General features: G+C 35.8%; 1 protein-coding gene across 2 annotated transcripts; it reads right to left on the reverse strand.

Moving 5' to 3' along the window:
* Positions 1 to 1,471: 1,471 nt before the first annotated feature.
* Positions 1,472 to 24,351, reverse strand: LOC121411539 (uncharacterized protein C7orf31-like). Of its 2 annotated transcripts, XM_041604323.1 has the most exons (9): positions 23,459 to 24,351; positions 15,277 to 15,456; positions 11,997 to 12,068; positions 11,575 to 11,604; positions 10,765 to 10,958; positions 10,005 to 10,090; positions 9,589 to 9,852; positions 3,693 to 3,848; positions 1,472 to 3,230 (listed from the first exon to the last, which is right to left on the reverse strand). In XM_041604323.1, exons 1-9 carry the CDS (start codon positions 23,623 to 23,625, stop codon positions 1,983 to 1,985), a joined length of 2,397 nt encoding a protein of 798 aa, XP_041460257.1. In that variant the 5' UTR covers positions 23,626 to 24,351; the 3' UTR covers positions 1,472 to 1,982. The 2 variants fall into 2 exon arrangements, with proteins under 2 accessions (XP_041460257.1, XP_041460258.1); XM_041604324.1 differs by lacking the exons at positions 15,277 to 15,456; positions 23,459 to 24,351 and adding an exon at positions 12,900 to 14,009.
* Positions 24,352 to 25,979: the final 1,628 nt, after the last annotated feature.

Consider the following 25,979-nt stretch of genomic DNA (forward strand, 5'->3'; position numbering starts at 1 on the left):
ACAAACGCGCGGTCGCCCAAAAACGCTCAGACCGGGGTGGTGTTTCATCAATATTTTCGTCTGACAAATTGTCAGATCTGACAACTTTCGTCTCCTATATTCTGATTGGTTGAGAAGCATTGTTACCATAGCAACTGTCGGATAAAACAGGACTTGGCGGATAAAACGTCCGACAAGTCCTTTCATGAAATGCTCCCCGGACCCGATATCACTAACGCGCGTGAACGCTAGTTACTCGAGCAACATAATGGAATCGGAAAATAGCTGTAAAACTGAAAAGTTTAAAGAGTTATAATGAGGCTTGAGTAGTTGCTTATTGGATAAATGAGAAGATGCTAGCTTGAGTCGGCGAATGGAGTACTCATCTATCAACTAATCAAGCCTCTTCAAGTCTTCGACCTTTTCTGGTTTACTGTCTTTATCAGGACTACGCTCATTTGAACAAAAAATTACTCGACTATTAACTGTCCACTTCCTCCTATCAATGTCACTTCTTCCTCTATCCACTTTTTCGAAAACTCCACTTGGTGTTCCGACAACCATATTCGCTATTGGAATGTAATTGTTTTCTTCTAAATAATGTACATTATTAACTGCCGTAGTTTGTTAATTCATGATTATTTACTAATGAATATTTCCTGGAATTTGATATTCATCATTTCCTAGTTATGGTCACATTTTCCCCAGAAAATATGTAAAGAAAAAAGAAGATTTTGAAGGGGTCATCCAAAAGTGCTTCCCAGCCATACAAAACATGCCAAAGGAAACACATAAATCGAGTAATGTTATAAATTTTCAGAAAAGTTTAAAATTGTTAGACAATAATTAAGCAGGTCATATTTATTTTTTCCTCCAGTTACAGAATATGAAACGTTTTGCCTATGCATGGATAATCAGGGACTGACTATCTCCAATGCTGAGTTCAGAAATGATTTGCATAAAGTGGGGATATAAGTGCTTATCGACGTCTGCCACGTCAGAACAGTATGACATTTTGAATTTGAAAAGACATTCATTAGAATGTATGTTGTTTCTGTTGTTACGCTTCTTCTGCTTAATACACTCCTTGAAACTTATGATAATTGTGCTCTCTCGCGTCGTCCGTGTATGTAAATGTTCATAAATAATATTTCTGAAAGGATAATGCTGAAAAATTTCTGGTATTTTGAGTCAATATTAGCGTATTACGTAATTTAATTGATCAGACACAAAAACCACATTTTGCGCGTAGATTTTATAGGTTCTCATAAACTCTGAGTATAGTCTTTCGTAGTGAATTCTATGTTTAATTCTCAAGAAATTTATTTTTGAATTCTCTTAGAAACGCAACTTTTATACTCTATTTTTACACAAAGTCCTTACAACCCCCTCTCCCGCACGATCGCTTCGGTATCTCACGCTGTCAAATATATTGTGCCCCCTTCGGGATTTTGCCCCCCCAAAACTGAAAGTGTTCCGGCGCGCCTGATGATGATGATAGGATATACAAAGAAACATGAGGTAGAAAGAGAAGAAAATAAAAAGGAAGAGGATACAAATATGGTTGTAGCAAAATTGATAAGAATTTAGCACTCAGTAATTAGTTTGGCTGATCATAACAAACCCATATAATTCACAACCTATACTTGATATCTGATCAGTTCGAGTTGTGGAAATATACCAAGTTCACATCAACTCACTTCATGATTATTTGCCTTTTATTATAAATGAAAAAAAAATCCACTTCAAAAGTCGTTATAACATCTCGTATGACATTCATATCGTCATTTCAAAAGACATTACCCAACGTGTCACAGAGCGTTCTCTCGCGTCTAAGGCACAAACCAAGAGTCATAGTTTATTCAAACCTTCTGCAACTAGGAAATAGGTTTTAAGTGCCTTAATCTTGTTAGCCATTCGCGAGGCAAAAGATGCCTTCATCGTCTAGAGTAGGTCCCTGACTTTTATTTTATTTCACTTTTCCTAATATTAGGTTTTGTCCTTTAGTGCCAGGAGAAGGCATTCTCTCCTTGAAACTCGTGTTTCTTTCCATCAAAGATGTTATCGCGGAGATCAGGGTTTGTCTCTGGAAACGTGTTGTTGAATTCCCTGCGGGTACCTGTCTTGGTGAAAGAGTTCTGTTGCTTCAGGAGTGTCGTTTGGGGTCTTGGTCCTAAGGCGTATCCCGGTGACCAGTCAAACCTCCAGTCACGGTTTCCTTCAGGATTGGTGTGGCGTGCATCAACCACAGGATTGCTTCCTGGGTTGAGGGCGGCGGGTTCGGTGGGAGCATTTGTGCTGGTCCGTAGCATCTGCTCGTGACTCGTCAGCTGCTGTTCATGCGTCCGCAGAGGCTCTTCGTTCCCGCCATTGGCTACTTTGACAGTGTTCGAAATTGAGACCTGCTTCGAGGGACTACCGATCTTGTCATCAGAGGATGACGTGGTAGTGTTGCTGTTGTAAATCTGAGGAAGGGGACGGGTGGCGTCCCAGAGATCAAACCTTGGCTGATCGGGGGTCACGATGGTCTTCATGTTCTCCGGTGTGTAGCTGTAGACGTAGGTAGATTGAGGAATAGGCTTCTGAACCTTCTCACCTTCAACAGTCCGAGGTCGACCATTCATCAGCTGTTCTTGCGTGTACTTGGGCATGACGTAGGGATTGCGTCCGGGAATACCAGGGAACTGCGCGTCCATCTTCTCCTGCACCTTCTCTCGGATCTTAGCAACATGGGACTCGATCTTATATTGATCGGTCATGGCTGACGTCTTGTGATAGTCCCATGGCGTTACATAGTCATATTCATACGGGTTATCACCGTCGTAGTAGAATGGTGGCTTGGTGGTGTAGATCTTGTGCAGATTATCATAGTAGACCGACTTCTGCAGAGAGGGCGTCGTGTAGTCCACCTTTCTCTTCAGTTCAGACAGGTCATGGTGATGCTCTTGGAGTTCCGCTTGCTTCCAACGAGACTTCTGCGCCATATCTTCGATCTCTGCTCGGCGGTTGACTGCCATCTCCTGTAGGTAGGTGGATTCTTTGACCTTCTCTACTGGTTTGTAGCTGTTGTCGCCGATTGGTAGAGTATTGGCTGGGTCTGCATCCTCGGCCGCCTCACGTTTCTTCTCCTCGATCTTGCTGATGTGGCCATCGGGATGCTGGGCAGCCTGAAGACGTTTCCATTGCTGCGTCAAGGCTGGATCCTGGAACTGTTCTGTCGTCTCTGTTGGTAGGTTTTTATGCTCACGAACCTGCGCAAAACAGAATTGAAATCAATCTGTCAATGCGATAAAGCGACTGAATTAAAGCAGATGGCTACCATTTTAGCTTTACAAAACAAGGGAACACGCCATGGTATTTCGATGGGGGGGGGGGGCTACTTTTTTAAATTAAAGTGCAGGAGTGTCTTTTTGACGATCTTCTTCATTCTATCTTCCTTTTCCCCTATTTCCTTCCCTTTCTCTCTCTTTTCATCTCTCCTTAATAAGACTACTCAGTAGCAGTACAAAGTGATGGAGATTGAATTCACTTCAGATGGTTTCTCTTCCGTGACGCAAAATCTATTGGTGTTATATCTAAATATTTACTGGGGAAATATTTTGCGATGTCATGCATGTTAAGTTCCAAAAAGGGCAGATTTTATCCCAAATCCCACAGATGTAAAAAAAATTAATGAATAATTTGTTTTTTTTTTGTTTTTTTTAGAGTCTCACCTTGTCCATTTCGATGTCAATCTTGGGGTAGTAGGGAACGTAGAGAATCCTTCCATCTTTGACCACACATCGTACCATCTGATTAGGTCCAATAAGACGAGAGATTCGACCTTCCAGCGGGCGTGGTGGCATGAAGGTGGGGTAGCTTCGTGGTTTCTGTGTACAGATTAAAGCAGAACATAAATCAGAAATTAATAAAAAGAACAAATTATCAACAATTTCCGCATTGACACAGAACTCGGGTATCAGGGCTTTAAAAATGCCTTTTATATTAAGTAAGCAAGAAAAGTCTGCATCCCATAGCATCATGGGAATTATTCTCTGGTGCCGCGTAACTAATCAAGATTAAGATTTTATGGCTATTTCTCCAATGCTTATTCATTATCTGAAGTGAATGATGCTTCCCAGCCAACCTGTATCTGTAAAACAATATTATACGAAAAAAATGTTTCATTATGTTTCATCTTCCAAAGGAACATATACTCGAAGAAAGACCTTTCAGCTTCCAGCAGTATCGTCTGTACTTGGGAAATAAATTAAATGGTTATACGATGTTAATTGTCACGTCATGCTTAATACAAAACATGATGTAAAACTGGATGATGAAAACTGTGACTGCTCATTCTTGTAAATACCCTATTAAGATGCAAAGGATAAAATCAGTTATAATTGATAAAATAAAATGGCATAGTTTAATTGTCCATGATGTAATTTCTTCTTAAATCTGAAAAGCAAAAATACAGGGAAAGTTCAATACCTGGTTGTGCGCAGAGGGGAAAGGGGGCAGTTGCCCCTAGAAATTTAGAAAACTTATATTACTACCTGCCAGATAAAGGATAATATATCGATAGAAATATCCAAAATGTCCTTATATGAAATGCCCCTCAGGAAAAAAAAACTTCAGTAGGCCTAAATAAGTTGTTTTGATCAGTGAGGGAAATCATTCGCTTTCTTAAAGAAAAAAAATACTGTGTGAGCCTATAAAGTTTGTGTTCCCTGTTTCATAAATAATAGTGTGTTTTGCTGAATTTCATACCGGTGCGGATCTAGAGAGAGAGAGAGAGATAGAGGGGGGGGGGTCTCCGGACATTCCCCCTACAGTCTTTCCTTTGCTTGTGAATTTCTTTAAACTTTGAAATAATTTCCGTTAGTGGGAATAACATCTGTTTGCTTGTCAAATTGGATTCATGGGTACCCCCCACTCTAGTCAATTCTGGATCCATCCCTAATCTCATGTCATATCTATCAATGGCTAGATGTATATCAACATAATTTCAAATTAAATTATAATGTCATATTTCATGTTCATATGTCACTGATGTAAAATAAGTATGATAATGAATCCACATGTGAAATAGGATACGATTTGCAGTGAAAAAAATTCACTTGACAAAAAAAATTGTTCAGAAATTTCTTTGACTCATTAAATTCTTTTTAGATTAGCGGGGCGCAGTTCAAAAAAAGATTTTTAATTGTCCTTATAATTAGCACATTAGAATACGCTTGTTGAATAATCTCTGCGCTCTGTAAATATGTGATTTTATACCATTATTTTGTAGAAGGAAGAAATAATGACTGTAATGACTTGTAATCGATATGATTTTCATGAAAATTCTTCAATAACAATATATATATTTACTATAATCTCATACCTCGTCAAGTTTTTCAATCTCTTTTACACGTAAAAAAGAAAACTCAAACAAAACAAAGATTCCAATGTCCCATGTTTGATATTCATCTTCAGTTCAGTTGAAGCGGGTCTTTAGGTGATTCCAACTTTATCCCACATTCCAAAACAAATACTAAAAATCTTCACTTATATTTGCTTTCCTCTCGTTCGGAGAGAAATACTTTAAGCAAACACTATCCCGTCTCTAGTACTAGATTAGTACTGCACCATTCTAATGCGACAGTTACACCAACGAAATCGACTTTAAAACGACCGAAGGCGTGCCATTGGAAATAATGCAATAGCTTTGATCAGTCTGAAGTCAGTTTCGTTGATGTAACTACAGCAACAGCCAGCCTCCTATCCTACACTTTAATTTATATACAGCATATACACATATAATGAATTCAGATTGGATGTGACCAGGTTAATACCTGTATTAGATTTATCTATAAAATCCTTAAAGAAATTAATCCAAAGTTTCAATATTTGAATGATTTGAATGATTATTTTAAGATTTATATTTAAGATAAATATTCAAGATTCAACTGGGAAATATCCAACGTCTCACATGCTTTAAAATGTATAATATTTACATCCCGTTTTATAGATATGATATTCTTAAATGCCTGTATACATGCGTATATACTAATATAACTATACATTTCTTTGATATTGTTTTTTTGTGTGTGTGATGTTTGGGTGAAATTGTATCGCATTATCAAAATATTTCGTCTTCCCTTCTTGCTAATATTTCAAAATGAAGAAAAGAATGATAGAAATACTACTATACTATTTATATTCGTTTCAGTGCATTATGATAACAGGCCAACTGCACACAGCTCTCATAGGGGGCGTGGCTAAAACGAACCACCGCTGCAGTTGCCAAGAAACGGCACCTAGCAACCAAAGCATGATCGATTTCGGTACGGATCTATCGTCTGAATTGATAAAGACTGTCATGTATGTGAAAGTGTTAACATGACATACACAATGGAAAATTATCGATTTCCAATAAAGTAGCCATTATATTTTGATTTTTCAATAGGGAGTGATGTCGGCAGGCATTAAAGTCATTCATTTTCCTGTTATGAAGATAGAAAGGCCGGCCTGTCTCCATGGTGTACATGGTGTAAGAGTACGAAAACATGATTTTTCTCAAACAATATAGAATATGCTATATTCATTAATCTTTATCTCGATGTCTAAATAATTTAAATAATATCAATATTTTGTGTTCTCCCCTAATATTAGCACATTCTGCAAAATATGATCTGTATTTTGTATGAAATTATTCCAGAAATAAAAGAAAAAGTAAGACATGAATTTGTATGTTATTTCATACTTCGGTAGCCGTCCTGTGTTCTATTTTAGATAGGTATTTCTTCAATGTATGTTATCTTTATTCTCGCATCTCTCACATAAAAAGCTTACTAAACAATGTTTATATTTTGTATGGGTTTTCGTGAATGAAAATTCCATTGTTTATTGTTGATAAGCTGTTTATTGTTGGCTACCTCATATTCTAATTTCTCTGTCGTCCTTGTGTCATCTCTTTCTCTCAAATCGTTTACACTGATTTTCGGAAGTTATTTTATCGTTACATTTACTACCGACCCCCTCTATGGTGTTCTATTCAGATTGCCCTCATATATTTCCCTTTCTACTTTAAAAAAAAAATACAAGATGAATTTAACCCAAATACAATGATACACAAGCTACGTATTGTTCATTCTTTCTCACACAATCTTCATTAATCTTGAGTTTCTTTTTCCATATTTTTATACAACTTATATGCATATATGCATATTACTCAATATTGTTATGTCCTGACTTGGCGAATCTATATTATTCATGCTTATTAAATTTTGCAAATAGTTGCATAATAAATAAACATCCTTAATCTTTAATATATGAAAATGAGCAATAGAAATGTGATGACGGAGTAAACACAACTTTATTGCAATAAACATATACATTATTTCGACTACAAATAAAAGCACATTGCAAATCGCATTTTAAAAAGGGAAACCAATATTCTCAAATTAATTAATATCCTGATTGTCACAGTGTCAACATAATGGAATATTAATCATCTTAGAATACTATTGGTATTGAGCTTTGATCGACAGCTAAATGAAGAATTCACATTTCACGAAAAGTAACATGAATTCAAACTTCTGTTTATCATGTTTATAGCGCATTGAAAGAAATATGAATAGATAAAAAAAATCCTATAAAGAACCCATATAGATGTGTACAAGAAACCTTAAATTGTGCAATAGCATAGAATATTTTAGTAAAAAGGGAAAATGACAAACGGGCCACTAAACAGCCGATAGACAATACCTAATACCACCAAAATACCAGAAAGTCACCAGAAATCCAAAATCTAAAAGTATAATTACTAAATAAAATTAGTAAAGAAACCAAAAACTTCCAAAATATTAATCTAATTACTATATCAAACTTGAAACTGGTAAACGTCTGATGAGACTTAAGTACCGAATCAGTTTTCTAATTTATTTCACAATTTATGAAAGACATTTCTTTGGTGAGATAAAACTGGCATAACAGCCAGAACATATTAAAATTTAAAAAGTAATCTAGTTTAAAAATAAACAGTCACATATCAGTTATGAATAAAATTAGTTATCAAAACTAATCAAAACAAATAAGCAAAAAAGAAAACACAAAGTATTTATCTTTTAAGAATTAAATATAATAATTATCATACTTTATTGCTTCTGGACGGTATCTATTATAATATTCTTTTCTAAAATCGTAATACTGAAATTATTATGTATGACAACATTCTTATCAAGCATGCAGGTTATAATAAGCTATGGACGGATCACACCCGCTTTCTTATACAGGTATAAAGCAATAAATGGCAGCACAATTTGCCCTTTTCCTTGATACCCAAATGACTTCAAAACTTTCAGCTTGATTTTCATCATTTATTGCAAGCACGAAACAAATTAACGTTTTTGTACAATAGTTTGAAGCACAGTGAATACGAGACCAGCGCAGTACTATGTTGGGGCAGCGAAAATTGGGGGCGGTGGGGGGGGGGGGTATTAGTCTGCCCCTCATTTTTGAGAAAACATGAAGAAATATATATTGTTACTTTTTTTGGAAGGATAAGTCGTCTGTTTAGTATGGTCCAATTAAGACTAATATCAGTTCCAACGAACGAACCTAATGATTATACCCGGGGTGATTATAGAAATATAAATATACGATTCTTGCATAGCGTACAAAATATTATAATGAAACTGGATATTACTACCCCTGCTTCAGCAGTGAAATGGAATACAATGGAATAACGTAATTTTCCAGTACATTTTCCCAGTTACGATATATGAACAATGTTATCAAAACAATGGTTCGAATAAATAACTGTGGGCAATATTTCAAATGGCATGGATATAACAATTTTTTGACAACATATAATTAAATAAAAATGTTCATCTTGGGGAAGGCGGAAGGAATTCTTTATTCCAATGCGACCTCTGAACTCCGTGACGTAATAATGGTAGGCATCGTTGGACGGGCTGTTGAGAAGGAGAGGGATTTAAAAATTGATTTAATATACTTGTAGTGATAATTACGAGATGGTAATTGTTAGCACATCAGAACATTCATAAACATCATATCATACAAACATGAATATATCAAAACATATATATATCACAAATCTTTCCTGATTTCATATCATGATGAGATCAAGATAGTTTGGAACACATGAATTACATTACATAAAATACATGGAATTGAAATGGGATAATTAGCTGCATTCAATTGTGAAAGTTACACATTTATGGATCATCAACGTCATCAATTAGAAAGAAATCAAGAACATGAATAAAAACAGATAATTAATATCATTAATATCATTATTCTGAAGAATACATCTCATGTGTAAAAACAACTTTACTTTCCAAAGATAAATATGCATTATTGAAACTTATATCATAAGTAAAATATGGCAACATTACAGTGTTAACTTTAGGATACATACATTGACATGGAACTGTCAAATATTTCTAAAGGTTCTTGCTTATATCAAATTTGATGACATCGGCAATCATAGTTTTTATTTCAGTCATCATCATGCTAAAAAAATTTCTCTTCCGCTCTTACTACTTGATATTAATTTTACGAATTACTCATATTTTTGGGGTTTTAATTTGCAATTCACCCCCAAATCTTTGAGATACCTACCAAACTATGATCTTCAATTCTAAGTTTCTTCTCCATCTCTAGTTTATCTTCGAGGTTATCCAGGGCGAGGGCGTTGGCGGGGCCGTAGCCGGTATGGGCGCGGTTATACGTCGTCGTCCACTGAGATCTCTCCACGTTTCGAAGGGCATTGGCTGTACGTGGGTTGAGGGTGTGGTCTAGCTTACGAGGGGCGTGGTTTGGGAGGACCGCCTTCGGGGGGATCGGATAGAACTGCTGCTGTCCACTGGTGGGCGTTTTCTTATTCTGCAATCATTAAAAAAGAGACAATATAATTTTGAAGATTCGATGGTTGCAGTTAACCAATAATTTTATCCCCACATTGTTTCGATTAATCATTAGCTAAATCTAGATAATTTGTGAAATGGTATGTTCTGAAAAATGATTGAATCATTTACCTGGAAGAATGTATCACCAGGCCAGGAGAGGGCTTTCTTCTGTGAGTCTAGGGGAATGTGTTCGGTTTCAACTCGATCGCGGGCTCCTGTATTAAAAAACAATAGAGAGGGAAATTTAGTACCAATATGTACCATAAATAAATGCAGCATATATGAATGAAAGTGTATAGATTACGAGTGCATTAGGTAAATTTGAATGATATTGGTGGTACACTAATTAATGGTGATATCCATAAGAAATCGTGAACTGTTTATTTTCGAACTGAAAAGCGTGGGTACCACTACTTTTATGCTACTGTCTCACCAACGAAACCAACTCCAAACCGACCGATGGTGTTGACATTGGTAATAACGTTTTGGTCTACCTGGGTGCGTTTCATGAAAGGACTTTCATCATTATTTTTGTCCGACAAGTTGTCAGATCTGACAACTTTCCTGGATTCTGATTGGTTGAGAAGCACTGTTACTATAGTAACTGTCGGATAAAACAGGACTTGTCGGATAAAACGTCTGACAAGTCCTTTCATGAAACGCTCCCCAGTTTTATTCGACTGTTACTATGGTAACAGTGCCTCTCAGCCTATCAAAATCAAGGAAAGTCGTCAGACCTGACAACTTGTCGGATGAAAAGGTTGATGAAACGCTCCTCTGAAGTCAGTTTCGACTGTGTATGTGTGCCCATAACAGTTACTCATGCATATTGTCACCAGTTTTAGATTAATTCATATGAATGTTTGATTGTTACTGAAGATGAACTTACCCTTGCTCTTGTAGTTGATGGTGATATCGTTTGGATTGGCAGGGATCTCCGGGTGAAGGGGCTGCTGCTGTCGGGCAGCTTCCCCGGTCTTATAGTCGTCAGGGGTGGACGCGAAGCTTGGGAACATAGCGAATCGAGACATGTGAGAACTGTAGGGGTGTTCGGCAGGGAATGGCTTGTCTATCGAAAGCTTGCTGGAATAAGAATCGATAGACAATGAGAAAATATCAATGTCTCTGCGAGAACCATATGTTTTTAAGAATACTGACCAATAACAAGCAAACTATTATGAAGTACTCATATGAGCTTAATATTTCTACCCAAAGTTCGTTTTTAAAGACTTTATTATTACAGACTCTTGGAATCTTTCGAAGAAATGTGTATGATCAGACATTGAAAGGAGTAAAATCCTAACGTACACCATATTTTCAGAATAAAAACTTTCTCGTGACCTAATTATAGCGTCATATCCAGAATAAGCAGGGGCCCGTTGCAGAAAGAGTTGCGTTTAAACGCAAGCCAAAAAATAATCGCAAGTCCCAAATGCGCGCTGTTGATTGGTTGAAAATTAAGTTGCGCGTGATTTTTAGAGTTGCGATTGATTGCAACTCTTTCTGCAACGGGCCCCAGGGGCCATTGCAACTCTAAAAATGATCATGCAGATGTATACATAAACAGGAATTACACAATGAAACTTATCAGGTTATTTATCAGAATATCAATATGACACTTTAATAATAGAGCTCTGTATTCTCAGGGGCAGTAGGGAAAGTAAGAGGAAAATGTTTATAATTATGTTCGGATACTTACGTCATATCAACCTCTGTTGGCCTTGGTAATCTGTGAAAATAAGAGTGAAATATGAATAAATTTAGAGATACTTCATTTTTTTTCTCAAAGAGACTAAATCAACATCAACTTTAATCATTTCATTTGATTATATAAAAATATTGAATTATCAATTTTCTTTTAAAGAACTTTCGTGTATGATTTCATAAAGTTATCTCATGTTTCAAAAACCAAAACGAAAAAATGAATGAAAGTGAATTATACCAATTGCTTATAGCTTATAAAATTAACGTTTTATTCGGCATCAGTTCTGATATTTTCCGACTTTTATAGATTCAAATATTTCCATTTCTTCCATCTACGTCAATCTCAGTAAAATGGTTTATATACAAAAGGGGAAATGCAGCATGATGATTAAAACAAAGGAATAAAAATATACTTACAATTGATCGTTTGATCTGATGTTACTTCTCTTGAGCAGTGTAAGGTCATAGTATTGGTCAATGGGGATCCCTCTAGATATATAGATATGAAGGAAATGAAAGATAGAAAACAAACATATACAATGCACACACACCCTCAGTTGCCATGGAAACAGTCTCTTTTACCACTATTAAAAAATATGTATTGTGTCGGGATGTTTAACATATGGGTTGAAAAGTGAAATACCATGACGCAATTACCTGGTCGTCAAAATCATATAATTACTTTTGAACTATTATGATTTATGAAGAATAGTTTTCATGTATATGTTCATAATTTATTATGTTGATGTTTACAATTCAAAACATGAATAAGAATGTAATTTGGTTTATTATTATTTGAATTCACTTTCAGTTTATGCGTGTTTACCTCAATATAATGTAGCCTATATGGACAATTCCTATATACGCCGATAGCAAAATATGATATACAGACAATGACATAGCAACATACCTGATTAAAGTCCAGTAAGTCTTTTTATTACCTTTTCTTATGATTTTATTATTCTTTGGAAGCACCCCTAAGTTATGGCCGCTAAAAGTTATAGTTCTCTGAGGTTGAGTTCATCTATAAACTTTACGTCAGGTGAATCCCATATAAGACATTGATTATTAAAAAAAAACTGTTGACACTGGTTTTTATATGTTTGTAATCATGTTCTGCTAGTCCTTACTATTATTAGATTAGTGTCAAATGATTACAAATGGAAGTCACAATTGAAATCTAATCACGAGGTCTTGTACAAACATAACCTCTCCTATTTGTAAACAAAGGTGCAATTTAACCAAATGGTAAAACGTTTTTATATAACCCTTGATAGATACATCCCAGTAACTTTAATGAGTCAAAATGACATTTCTTACGTGTAGTAGAGAGGGTGCAGTTTCACAAATAATTTTTTCTTCTCGATCTCTTCTTTCATTTTAACTTGTTGAAGATGAGGGTAGGTCCTCGGGAGTGCTGGTAGTAATGAAGTCATGGTGACAAGATGGTCAAATACCACAAGCGGAAAGAGAGCAAAGTCCACGAAAAAACTGGCAGAAAATCTCACAACAAACTTGACAAATCACTGTAGAAACGGTCAATAGTGGTTGATGATGGCCATAAATCGGCCATTAATTCTAAATCAAACTACATCAGGTCAACAATATCAACTTGACAGGATTCAACAACACAAAAGTGTACACTTCGAACTGTCCACGTTTGTTCCGCTACCACCGCTACCAGTTGTGGGACGAACGTAGGGGTAACGTGCTGTTACCCTTGTATTACCCCTCACCTCGCCTCCGATCCCGACCGCACGCACAGATTTCTTTTTGTTGACGGTCTCGAAACACGGAAGCCGGTGACGCTCATGAATATCGCTAGGGAGATATGCAAAACAGCCGACTGTATAATACCCCCTGCATGCGATCAAGCAGGGGTCATGACTTCGATTTGGTATTGTCGTGTATAGGATGGGTGACTCCCAAGAATGGGAAGACTGAATAGAAATCAATATTGAAAGATGTCTAAGCGAGCTTTTATCGTTAAGAGGCGGACAATAGGTGTATTGGGGAGTGTCAACTACAAAATTATTGATGTTTACAGTAAGATAATGTAAAAAAAATATTAACGAAGGAACTGAGCCACCTGCTAGATAACCGCATAGAAACGGTCGGATAAGAATCAACGTGAAGGATTTATCAAATATATGAAAGTGCAAACACATATTATTGTTCTTTTTTTCGGGACAGAATTTATTGAAATGATAAATGATTACAAGCCACTGCATCTCGCATCGTGGAACACTTTATCACTTTAATTTTAATCTGACTGGCCATGGGGATGAGCGGCTGGAATAACTATACCAAGACCTAGATCGTTTGCATGTCTTCTCGAAACTGTAATTAGTACCAAAAGAACATTCACCATATCACATTAATTGAAATTTTGATTTAAAATAAAAACGAAGCCAGGATCGAAGAGATAATAAATGTAAAAAATTAATGTCCTTAAATAAAAAGAGGCAAAAGGGAATTTTCAAAAATGGTTGATAAACAGACACACCTTTCGAGTTACGTATAAATTCATATTTTCTCTTATGTTATCTATGAAATTCATGAGTCTAACTTTATCATTCTTCATAAAAAAATTAGTAGGTTTCTACGATAATTTTACACCTCCTGTGGCAAATAAATAAAGATAGAGCGATTTCGGTGCAATGGAATCGACGATATTGAGAGCTCATTTGGATTTGTCGAGAGAATTTTAATCGTACGGTACTAAACTAATGCACTATTGAACCTGCTGAAGATGTACACATAATCATTACTTAAGGAAACATAATATTTCAATATTATTATTTCAACCTTCTGTACTATATAGGCCAACTTTATTTTCAGAATATTATAACAATACTTCCACTTTTCTAAGAACCTTGCATGAAAGGCATGTTTACTTTATTTCAAAATATGTTTATTAATGATTTGAATTTAAAGAATGAGTTAATGAATGATTTGACTTAGGACAATTTATTGCTTCCTGTAAAACTTATTTGATACCCTGAAAAATGTTAGCAAGTGTTAGTTGATGCACCCCGGCTTCAGAAATTGCGTCATGGTATTTGATTTTTTTAACTCACGTTCATAAAAAAATACTTAGATTTGTAGTAAAGGAAAATGTAAATTAAGTGGTAGATTAAGGTAACCAAGGCAACGGAGAGGATGACCGTGATTTCATAGATCAAAATTACTTACCATTCAGTATGAAGATCTGCGATACAAGCTCGTTATGGTTAGTGATCATGCATGCACATGACATCATTAAGAGTGGAACACGACAGTATTTCATTGCATCATTAACAAACTAGAGCTGGTATATCCTTTTTGTGACATCGAATTCACATATTTTAACAAATCCTTTAGAATTCTGCACTTCTGGAAACAAATTCAACTTATCTCCATTCCATTTCAGTGCTTATGCCAATCATAACAATTCTTATACGATTTCTTTGTATGATTGTTTTGTAAACACGTTTAATGGGAAATGCGACCATCGTTATTGTCTGCCGAGTTTAGCCGATTTTTCGCGATATTTTTAGGAGAAGCTTGTTTCAAATAATTAATTTTGTATCATTAATCATCTCCGCTAATGAAATGTGAAGTATTTTGTATATCACATTTGTTTTTATATTTAAGAAATTATCACCTAAAGGATTTATCTTGGAAACATCTATCGATATCCAGCTCTAGTTCTTACCTCGGATACGGATTCACTCCTGCTCCAAAATGACGATGTCCCTTCTCCACCGCTGGGGGCGGTTCACTTTTCGGTCTGTGATCATCAGGTAGGTTGATGGGCCCCTCGCCTCCATATTCACGGGCTGTACCCCATGGGACACGGGGGTGCTTGTCAAGAGCGTCCCGATAATGTGAATATCTAGAAATAAATAATAATTCAAAAAATCGATTAATGAAATATGAAAAACACGGTAAATGATATCGTTTAATCCTTTATTGGCCATCAAAAGGCCTATGTATAGATGAGGGGGCGCACTGGGTAAAAAAAAGTTTGAATGCCAAAAACAACAACAAAGAGAAAAGAAAAAAATCGAAAGGGGGATATATGTTAAATGTGATGCAATTTCATGAATATTATATAAAATGTTAAAAATTTACGATCGCTCCCGACTTTATAGAAAATGTTGTGCACCTTAAAAATTGTCGACTCCGTTACACTTCTGCTGGCCACGACTTATTACTGACTTATTACTAAATTCAAAGAAACGATTTCGCAAATAAAGTATAACAGATGACACATACCCCGTTCCTTATACGATTAAGTAGTTTTATGTTGATTCTGTATTGGTAAACTTTGCAATGATTGGTAAAACAACACAAACCAATCAAATTGGAGATATACATCAGCCGATTTCGTACGATTACGTACAAAGTTTTGAAAACAGAAAACGCATATGTATATGTAGTTTTCATTTTGCTCAGAATTCAAATGAAAAATCAATTTACTAAAACAATAAGAAATACATTCACCTCGAAATAACAGCCACACAAATATTTAGAATTAACACTCAGCGACTACATGTAGCTGAAGCTTTCTAATTGGCGTGCAAATAAAACGGAGACACAACCACCAAAGAGACAGGTCGTCACCCGATCTTATTTGCACTTTTGAAGATGCTGTTGACTTGCAATATACAACAGGTACAGTAGAATTAACAACAAGAATCCACTCAAGTGTTTCTTACTTTCAGGGAAGACATTTAAGTGTTTGCTCAAGAAGTTTTTGAGTTTGCCTTAAAGATTTTACTCTTCACAAGAACATAAAAGGTTTTACAAGACCAGATTCCATCTTCGCAAAGGAAAAAATGTCGGATGGATTCTGGACTGCACACAGCTTTTTATCAAAATACAGGCTTTAATATTATTCACAACCGAAAGAATATGACACCCCAATCTAAGAATGGTTTGGCTACTCTTAAATGCTATTCATTTCAAATTGTCAATGAAGACATATTTATATCAAGTGATAGGTACAAGTAATTAAGGATTCTAGGACATCTACCCCCTGGACATCTACCCCCCGGACATCCACCCCCGACATCTACCCCCCGGACATCCACCCCCTTAGGACAAGTACCCCCTAGGACAAGTACCCTCTAGGACATCTACCCCCCGGACATCTACCCCCCGGACACCTACCCCCCGGACATCTACCCCCGGACACCTACCCCCCGGACATCTACCCCCCGGACATCCACCCCCCGGACATCTACCCCCGGACATCCACCCCCCGACATCCACCCCCTTAGGACAAGTACCCCCTAGGACAAGTACCCTCTAGGACATCTACCCCCGGACATCTACCCCCTCATCTTTAAATTTATTTTGAATTGATAAGATATATATTTTTGCTCGTCTGTGAGCGATCATAACGAACGAGCAATTTGACAAAAAAAAATGACAGGGGGTAGATGTCCGGGGTGGATGTCTGAGGGGTAGATGTCCGGGGGGTAGATGTCCTAGAGGGTACTTGTCCTAAGGGGGTGGATGTCCGGGGTAGATGTCCTAGAGGGTACTTGTCCTAGAGGGTACTTGTCCTAAGGGGGTGGATGTCCGGGGGTGGAAGTCCGGGGTGGATGTCCGGGGGTAGATGTCCAGGGGTAGATGTCCGGATACGGCAATTAAGGTACAAACACAGAAAAACATTAACGGAAAAAATGAGAATTTGGGGAGCCAGCATAGGCGATTGACCTGTTAGAGGCAGGGCTTCTGCAAAGACAAGGTGAAAAGCAGGTATATATCAATATCTTCAATATTTGTTATTAAATGTCATTGAACTGTATGTATTATTTTTAACATGCATTTACATGGTTACTTCGATTATATATCGTGTTTTTTTTTAGAAAATGGATAAATCAAAATCTAACAGAAAACTACACCCCCCAAAATATAATATTCTTGCCTTTTACGCTCACATGTACATATTGGAAATACAGAAGAAGTATTTTCGAAATGTATAAAGGGCGTTGAGACTTCTTTCAAATCTGAAATGCGCTGTATAATATCATTATCATTGTTATCAGCAAGATTTTGTTTTAATTAACTAATTAAGGTTGCTCAAATTGTCATTATAATATAACGATGTAGCAATGAAGAAAGGGAAAACGGACATAGAATGATATTTGATGAAAATGACTAAGATTAACACATTAAAACAATCACAAGTTTAGAAATAAAAAAATACCCGTAGGGATTGGCAAATAGGTCACAGTCAGCTCAGACATGTTGCTATATTTATGCAATATATGCACTTTGGAACAAACATCGTACTTAATTTGTCTAATGGCCCCAAATTATGGTCATTACCATCGGTTTAATATGATTGCATTTTGAACTCTACAGAGATCAATTGACCATACTTTGTTGGTCTACTAATTAGTCGTCACGATTGCTCAATAACAATTCTGCATGACCATATCGTACAAAGTTTGACCTGCATGGGAGAAATTATTTAGGAGTAAAAATAATCAAGCACACTTATAACGGTAAATAAATCCCACGAGCAAGTAGATAAAAAAAATGATGCCGAAAATTGGGATGTAAATCGGATGTCAAGAAAGAAAATTTTGGCATTTCAAAGTTTCGCTTACTCCTTTCCCTACCTCCCCCCAAAGTTATGCACAACAGAGGATGTTTGCAAATCACAAGGAACCAATGACGTCACACTCTAACCATTTGAAATGATATGAAGTTCAATTATTTTATTCCACAACGTATTCATGTAGATTGTCATTGTTCTGACCTGTTATGGTTCAAAAAACAGTTTCTTTATTGTCAAGTCTACGAATCGAAATATTTCAGATTTCATTACGATAGAATACAAAGTAAAATGTGTGACGTCATCGCCTTTTTCATTTGCAATATCACCTGTGGCATCTACAATGTGGGCAACGACAGGCTATCTTATTGGATGTCACATTTTTACTCAAATCAGCTACAGGGATAATAATACTCGTGTTTGATATGTTGATGTGGGGACTGAAATACCTTGTTATCCGATTAATAATAGATTCAACACTTTCAGTCATACTGATAAAACCTATATAAAAGCACTGATCACAATTGCAAACATCTTAAAAAGACGTCTTCACCTTTTTAAGATTCTGTTTGCAATTGTCACAATATACTGTATCGAATGCTTAACGTAAGTTTCTTATTATTTTCGCGATTAGACTTTCAAATCTTCTTATAAGGATTTGTGGTGCCTGTACAATAAAATGAAATACAATACACATTTGATACAATTTACTTTGATTTATTTCCCCGTAACTTATATACAATACACGGGGGTAGGGTGAATGGTTTTGAAAGTGTGTGTGAAGGGGGGGGGGGGCTTCGGTCTCCAGCCCCTGTTCTGCGACCCCTTATACGCAGACATGGCCGTTCGGACTTCTTCTTTCTATAGGGACAGGATTACGTTAAAATCAAATGCTCGAAATACATAACAAACTATACTTTAGAGCGAAACGACCGAACTTGTCACAACAGTTGTCAAAAATCTGCTATTCGATTAAAACCTTATACTGATTTGCTGGTTTTATAAGATAAAAACTATAAAGAAATGAAAATGACATTTTCCATTTTGTAACTCTTTCTTATAAAAAATAACATATTTTTATGTCTTTCTCGGCCTCGGTTGTTATTTTGATGTTGTTCGAAATCTAGAAAATCAGTTCAGATCAATATTCTCATATGCTGGGGTTTCTTCTCGACCCCCAAACCTCACCGTTCATTGTCTCATCTCAGAGGCACTAAACCACACTCTATCCGCAATAACAAGACGCTGACCAATGTTCAATCAAGGCTATTTAAGACACCAATCACCCAACTAGAAAAACACCCTTTTATTTTCTTGTTGCCATGTCGTAGAAGACTATTCTTTCAGTAAGAAGAAACATTATCGTAATAGGGATCTTTATGATGTTTGCGTCTTGTTATAAATCGCTTCACTGCCCAACTAAAGGGACCTATCGATTTCTGTGGAGACCGATTTTGGCACCTTATAACTAATGCCCCTTGGGTCTCCAACTGACCAACATGACATCGTCCAAAAGCGAAAGACGATGCATAGTCGCAAGAAAATTCAGATGATGTTTTCTGCAAATTGTGAATTGAAATTCCAGTGTTTTTAGTCGGAAATTTTAACTAGTTAATATAACTTATCAATAAAATAATAACAGATTTAGCCAAATTTCTGATTCCTTCGTAATGTAAACAGAAACATAGTTGGGACTAAAAAAACTACAAATTTAATGTATTGGCCTATAGGGCATATAGGATGAAAAATATGGACAATATTATGCTGACCGAGCCAACGTGTCTTACATGCATGTGGTTTCTCAATTGGTTAATTTAAAAAAAAATCCTTTTGAATTTTCTTTGATTTAACCTGTCCATATTTTGCAACATATTTTGGAATTTTTGCATTTATATTTAAATAAAGTTTCTCCAAACATAAAAAAAACTTCAATACCATTTATGGTATGCATGGTTATATAGGTGAGCTATTAATGAACCGACAATTTGCAGTAAACTAAATGAGAACTTTATTGAGAGGCTATTATACCAAGTGTAGACCAAGTGACAGTTAATAATAATACCAACATGCTTATATAGCGCATATCACTGCCAAATGCGTCACTATGCGCTTAATTGGATATTATTACCCTGGCTTTAGCCTCGCGGCCTTTCACAGCGCGATGGCATTTCAAGGAATAAATTCCTGCCAGGTACCCATTTACCTCACCTGGGTCGAGTGCAGCACAATGTGGATCAATTTCTTGCCGAAGGAAATTACGCCATGGCATGGCAGGCAGGGACAGTTAGACCGAATTTGTTAGCCGATTTGGTATAAGACACCCTACATATATAGACCAACTGTCTGTAGACCAAAAACATGTATACAAAACAAACATGCCATCTGCATCAGTTGATCAGTTGTTTAGCTTTCCTGCCAAACCTATACATCGTGTACATAGTGAATATTTTCTTAATTTCTAATCATAAAAGTGAAGAGACATTTTCCCCATCATTTCAGTCAATTCTTAATTTATTGTCCATAATTCACCGCCATCTGGTAGTAAATTTTCATGTGATATCTACAAAACCCTCTACCCCCCGTTAGTACTCCACAAAGTGAAGGACACTAGCAATATCATATTTTGAGAGGTATATCGAATAAAATTAATCTACTATACAAAAAGAATAATATTCTAAAATGACTAAAGTCTGAGTTACTGATGAATCGGTTATATTTCAGAAAACATTTCTAGAAATAAGAAATCTGAAAGTGTGGGGGAAATTTAGCCACTTTCACCATTTAAAGAAGAAACCTACGACCAGTCGAACTGTATTCAATAATTTGTTATTACATCATTATTTTTCTCTGCATGAATTTAATGGAACCGAATGTGGTGAAGAACTGGTGAACTTTTAAGATTTTTTTACCAATAATGTTGACAAAGTACATGTATAATAAAACAAAAAGATTTACAAAATTTTGATTGACCAAAGTACAGTCTTGTGTTGTGGTAATCACAATAAACAAGTACTTCTTAAAAATACATTTACATATACATCTGCAAAACCGTTTTTTAAAGATATCTTCCTGATGTAAAGTTGGGTATGACTTCTCCAAGACAGCACAAGTGGAACGGAAAGCGAGAGACAAGTGAAAACAGAATAAAACCTAAAGCAGAAAACATTATGTTTCTAGTATCCTCGAGTTTATCATCTATTTCGCCCAGCCACATACTTACTAGTTCCATTGCCCAGCTGATAAATCGTTTGTATAATGTCCAGAGGGAAAGTGCATAACTATCATTTGACATTCTACAAGGTTTGGCTGATATTGACTATTTTTATATAATAGCATATTTACCAACATGTTGGTTACGTTGAACAATCCTTTAAGGATGCACTCCGAGGATTTATCAAAATAACAATTGTTTTGGTAATAACATGTTTCAGACCAAGGGCTAAGGTCATGAAAGTATTAGTTCAAAGCAAATATTTTTTAAATTAATTTCGACAATTTTAAGGGGGAGAGCGGTGGGAGCTTAGACGCCTATATTCACTTACAAACAGTTCAGTCATTTTTTGACTAATACTCTGTACTATGTAAGAGTGATTTTAAGGGGGAATAGCAAGAAACATATTGAACAGAAATATGGTTCATAATTCATAAAATATGGCAATTCTGCCTTTAATTCAGTCGAGCTATTTTAACTAATGTTTTGTTCACATCCGATAGCAGAAGAGTATTTCGATTAAAGAGTATTCGATCTATATTCCTGCATAATACATTGCACAGATCACTGCGGTGCTAAGCAACTATACCACTCACATCTAATGTATATTAACCAATTATGGATGGCGTCTCCAAGCAATAATCACCATTATAGCCCAATTTACAGCCGTGCTATACATCAATACCATTCATTACTACAAAGAATAATTACACTACAGTGTATGATATCATAAATATAACCAGTATTTTCAGAAGTGGGGGGAATATAACTTCCAAATGGCATCACAATTTCTCCGGGGTTTTTGCGCTTGATTTGTGAATTGAGACACCAATCGATATTTAATTGTAATCTTGTGTAAAGAAAGATTTGTTTGAGCCGCGTGTTGTTGCCTGCGGGCCTGTCCATGAGCTGCAGACGAACTCAAGGCAATATGTCAAATTGAGGTTAATGCATGTATCTGATCAACAAACGTCTTCATGATGCTTGTTGAGTTCTTGTCTCCGGTTTCTCAACTCATGATAATTGTAATTATCAGATCTATATACATGAAATGATACTGATTAGATACAGCTCTGCTCAGCATGCATGTGACATAATGTATATGCCATGTTTGAATCCAATAACTGACTTTAATGATACTTCACAGGGTTTCCGATAAAAACCTACGTTTGTACAAAGAGAGTTCAAAGAGATTTCAAAGTTACATTGAAAAATTTACAAAGTTTTGAGTAATAAATATGAAATCAAACATTGTAATTCAAAATTTGAATGTTTTGTTTAAGTTTTAGGCAGTATCTGGTCAGTTGATAGTAAATCATTTTTTTAAGGCTCTGGCACAATATTATTTACAATCGGACAAGGTATCAGCATTTTAAAACTTAAACTTCATCAACTATGTAATTAAAATTATTTTATGTTTCCACCTTATAACACACCATATTTTACTTACAAACTACGAAATTGCATGTGACTAATTTCTTTTCAAAACAATTTTAATCTACTGATCGGCACACCAACACAAATAGAATTCATTGAAAAGATATTACAAGAAACACAAAAGTAAATATTCAAACTATTTAAAGAACTGCTCAGAAAATATATTTGTTTGAAATAAATTTCGGAAGAAAATACGATATTCCATAATATATTACCACTTGTATCACATTGATCGGGATATAAAGGGCCTTATGAAAGTTAACATTCACTTAATTGAGTTTATGATAATAAACTCATTGATTAACGAATTATTTTTAATGTGGAAGGGCTCCAGAGCATAGCAACTAATGAACTATTTACACTGTATCTAAGAACAAAGTCCTAATAACTGTGAAAACAATCTTTTGTCTTCAGATTTTTTTTGGCAAAATTTGGACTTCAGATATGATTGGTCATTGGAAATAATCAAGACTGTTACATCGAGATTCGGAATAATTAAATAAAACTGTTGTAAATTATTCACATCACCTACTGCATACTAACGGTGGTTTGGTAAAGGCTTCCAGTTTATAATTTATATACACAAAATGTAGATACTCACTTATATGTTCACTTATTATTATAATCATATATTCATGAACATTATTGGACGTAGAATAAAGGATTGTTGCTTACCGGCTAACTGATATTGTTGATCTCTGAGGAACTTGAAATGGCGTAAAAAGTTCACTTGACTGAAATTTCCTTGATAAAGTATCGAGTCCCTGTGGCTCACGGTAATAATGGGCCACTCCCAGCGGGCCCGCTGAGGCGGGGTTGGTCATGCTAATAGCGGCCGTCATGTCGCTTTAATTGTCAATCTTTGTTGAAGGAGTGAAAATGTGATATTGAAGATTTTTCTGATGAATATTTTTTTCCAGTATGATTCCAATATGTTACTCCATACTTTTGTAACGACAGTCCCGGCTCTAGAGATGATATACCTCGAACCAGACTATGCACTCAGAACTGGAGAATTACGAACAAGAAGGAATGGAAGTTGGCACCCTTTAATTTTGGTAACCTTTGGTATCTTTCGTCAGTTTCACAAATGACAATGTCAAATCTAACTTTTCGAGAGCGTTTAATAGATGGAAACAAGTTTCCAATGTACCCAGGTATGATAATCCACACTTCATCAAAAGAATAATCCGGTGAGATGTGAACGGCAGTGAAATCCTAAAAGATGAATCTTCAAGAACATCCGAATAATATACCAATTATAACTTTCCACTAGAGACGTTTCCACGATATTTAAGAATATTTCCAAGCTTGCAGGTCAAGCAAGGGATCGTTAAGTCTTTCCGTTCTCAGAGAAGATGGGTCATGGATGTCGTTCGGATGTGAAACCAGTTCAACACACACTGTTGAATTCGATATCAACAACCACATGTGATACGGCGTCGCGCTGAAAACTCACACCTGAGGAAAACACATAGCGATGAAACGAACGTCGCTAGCAGACGACCGCTATCGTGTTAAACATACGGGGACTTCCGCGTAACCAGGGCGACCAGACGCTTTCGCGGTGCGTACATCACTGCACACGAACGATTCACGCTGCTCGGTACATGCATTCATTATCACACAGGGGTTTGCCTTTACAATGTAGCCTGGCCTTGAATATTTAAAATCGATATGGAGTACAATAGTTTATCAGCAAAAAAGAACAGAGATGTAGTGATGTGTAACTCTTTGATAAATACAAGATAATAGACCGTTGTTATAGAGATGACTTTCATTGGTTACGCCTGACTGATAATAGCTGATGAATCGGGCGGGAGGGGGTATTGATATAAGGTGGGTAGCCTGGCACTCGTATTAGTTTATTATTTCGGAATCAGACAAATTGACAATGTTAGTGAAATCGTTTGAAAAATATTATCATAAAACTAATATCAATTACAAAGAAAGCTAAACAGGAAATCAAATTTATGCTAAAAAGTATATACTTGGGTTACCGTGATGGATATCATATTTTCTTCATCTTTAATTGGTTTGGATATTTTGATGGCAACCAGTCAAAAATGACTATTCTTTTTGACAAACCTTTAACATATAATTTGATAGTTTCTTTTATCATGTTCATATATATATATTTTCTCCTTTATTTTTTTCTTTTATCTTTAATTTTGTTTTCTTTTATGTTATTTTCTTCGTTTTACAAGTTATAATTTTTTTCTCACACTGATTTTTCTCAAAGCGTTTTTTTTAAAAACCATCATGTGCGAAATAGTGCCCTCTGGCATTATTCAATAATGCCAGTGTGATATTGGCCACTGATCTTCATACTAAGTAAATTTAGTATAGTTTTGATATAGGTTACATCTTTGCTCATACCGTAATATATAGAGGGCGCCAATACGAGAATCAGTTCAGACTGCAATGAGTTTGAATTCGCAATTTTTCTCTTTTCTCCCCAATTCGAGAATTTACATTTGGGCGATGGTTTTGCCAATATTGTGTTTGATTGAAATTCATACAAGATACCAATGCTTGTTATTGATATTTGGAAGGTCGAACTTTGTATAAATTTTTGAGCCTTGGGTCTATTATGTTATATGTATTTTTATATGTATACAGGGCTCTCTCGAAAAACAGTTTTTATGTACTAAAGAGAACACCCTGTCCAAAGAAAAGAAAACAAAAATAAATAAATAAATGAATAAATAAATAAATAAATGAAAAACTAACTAAATACATAAATAAATAATAAATAAATGAATATATAGGACAATGAGTCTTATGAATATAAAATCAGTTACACTCTACAAAATGAAAAGGTGATGAAAATAGGTAAACCCCCCTATAAAAGGACAAAGGAGTGAGTGTTTCAGTAAGGCTAGAAAACACTGTCACTCCGCCCTTGTTTATCACAACATCATCAAAGATAATGTTGTCACAGATTTCTAGGTCACCGTTCTCACTAGCTTCCTAAAACTAGTTTACTGGAAACTAGTGTAATGAAAACTAGTTTAACGTGTAATGAGAACGGTCGAGCTTTGACCGTTCTCATTATATACATCTCTCTTCGATGTTAAGTCCGAATGACGGAGTGACATCATACTCGTAGAGGTCATGATCATGCAAGTCGATTAGACGACCACATCGTACCGCTTATCGACGTCATCGCCTAGTTAATATTTCCTGATAATTC

Source organism: Lytechinus variegatus, chromosome 3, assembly GCF_018143015.1.
Source record: "Lytechinus variegatus isolate NC3 chromosome 3, Lvar_3.0, whole genome shotgun sequence".
Lineage (NCBI taxonomy): Eukaryota > Metazoa > Echinodermata > Echinoidea > Temnopleuroida > Toxopneustidae > Lytechinus > Lytechinus variegatus.

Coding starts and splice junctions, on each gene's coding strand:
- LOC121411539 (XM_041604323.1), bottom strand. CDS start 23,625: ATGACGGCCGCTATTAGCATGACCAACCCCGCCTCAGCGGGCCCGCTG. Junction 10,959..11,574: donor CCAACAGAGGTTGATATGAC/GTAAGTATCCGA, acceptor TTCTTATTCCAG/CAAGCTTTCGATAGACAAGC. Junction 9,853..10,004: donor CTGGTGATACATTCTTCCAG/GTAAATGATTCA, acceptor TAATGATTGCAG/AATAAGAAAACGCCCACCAG.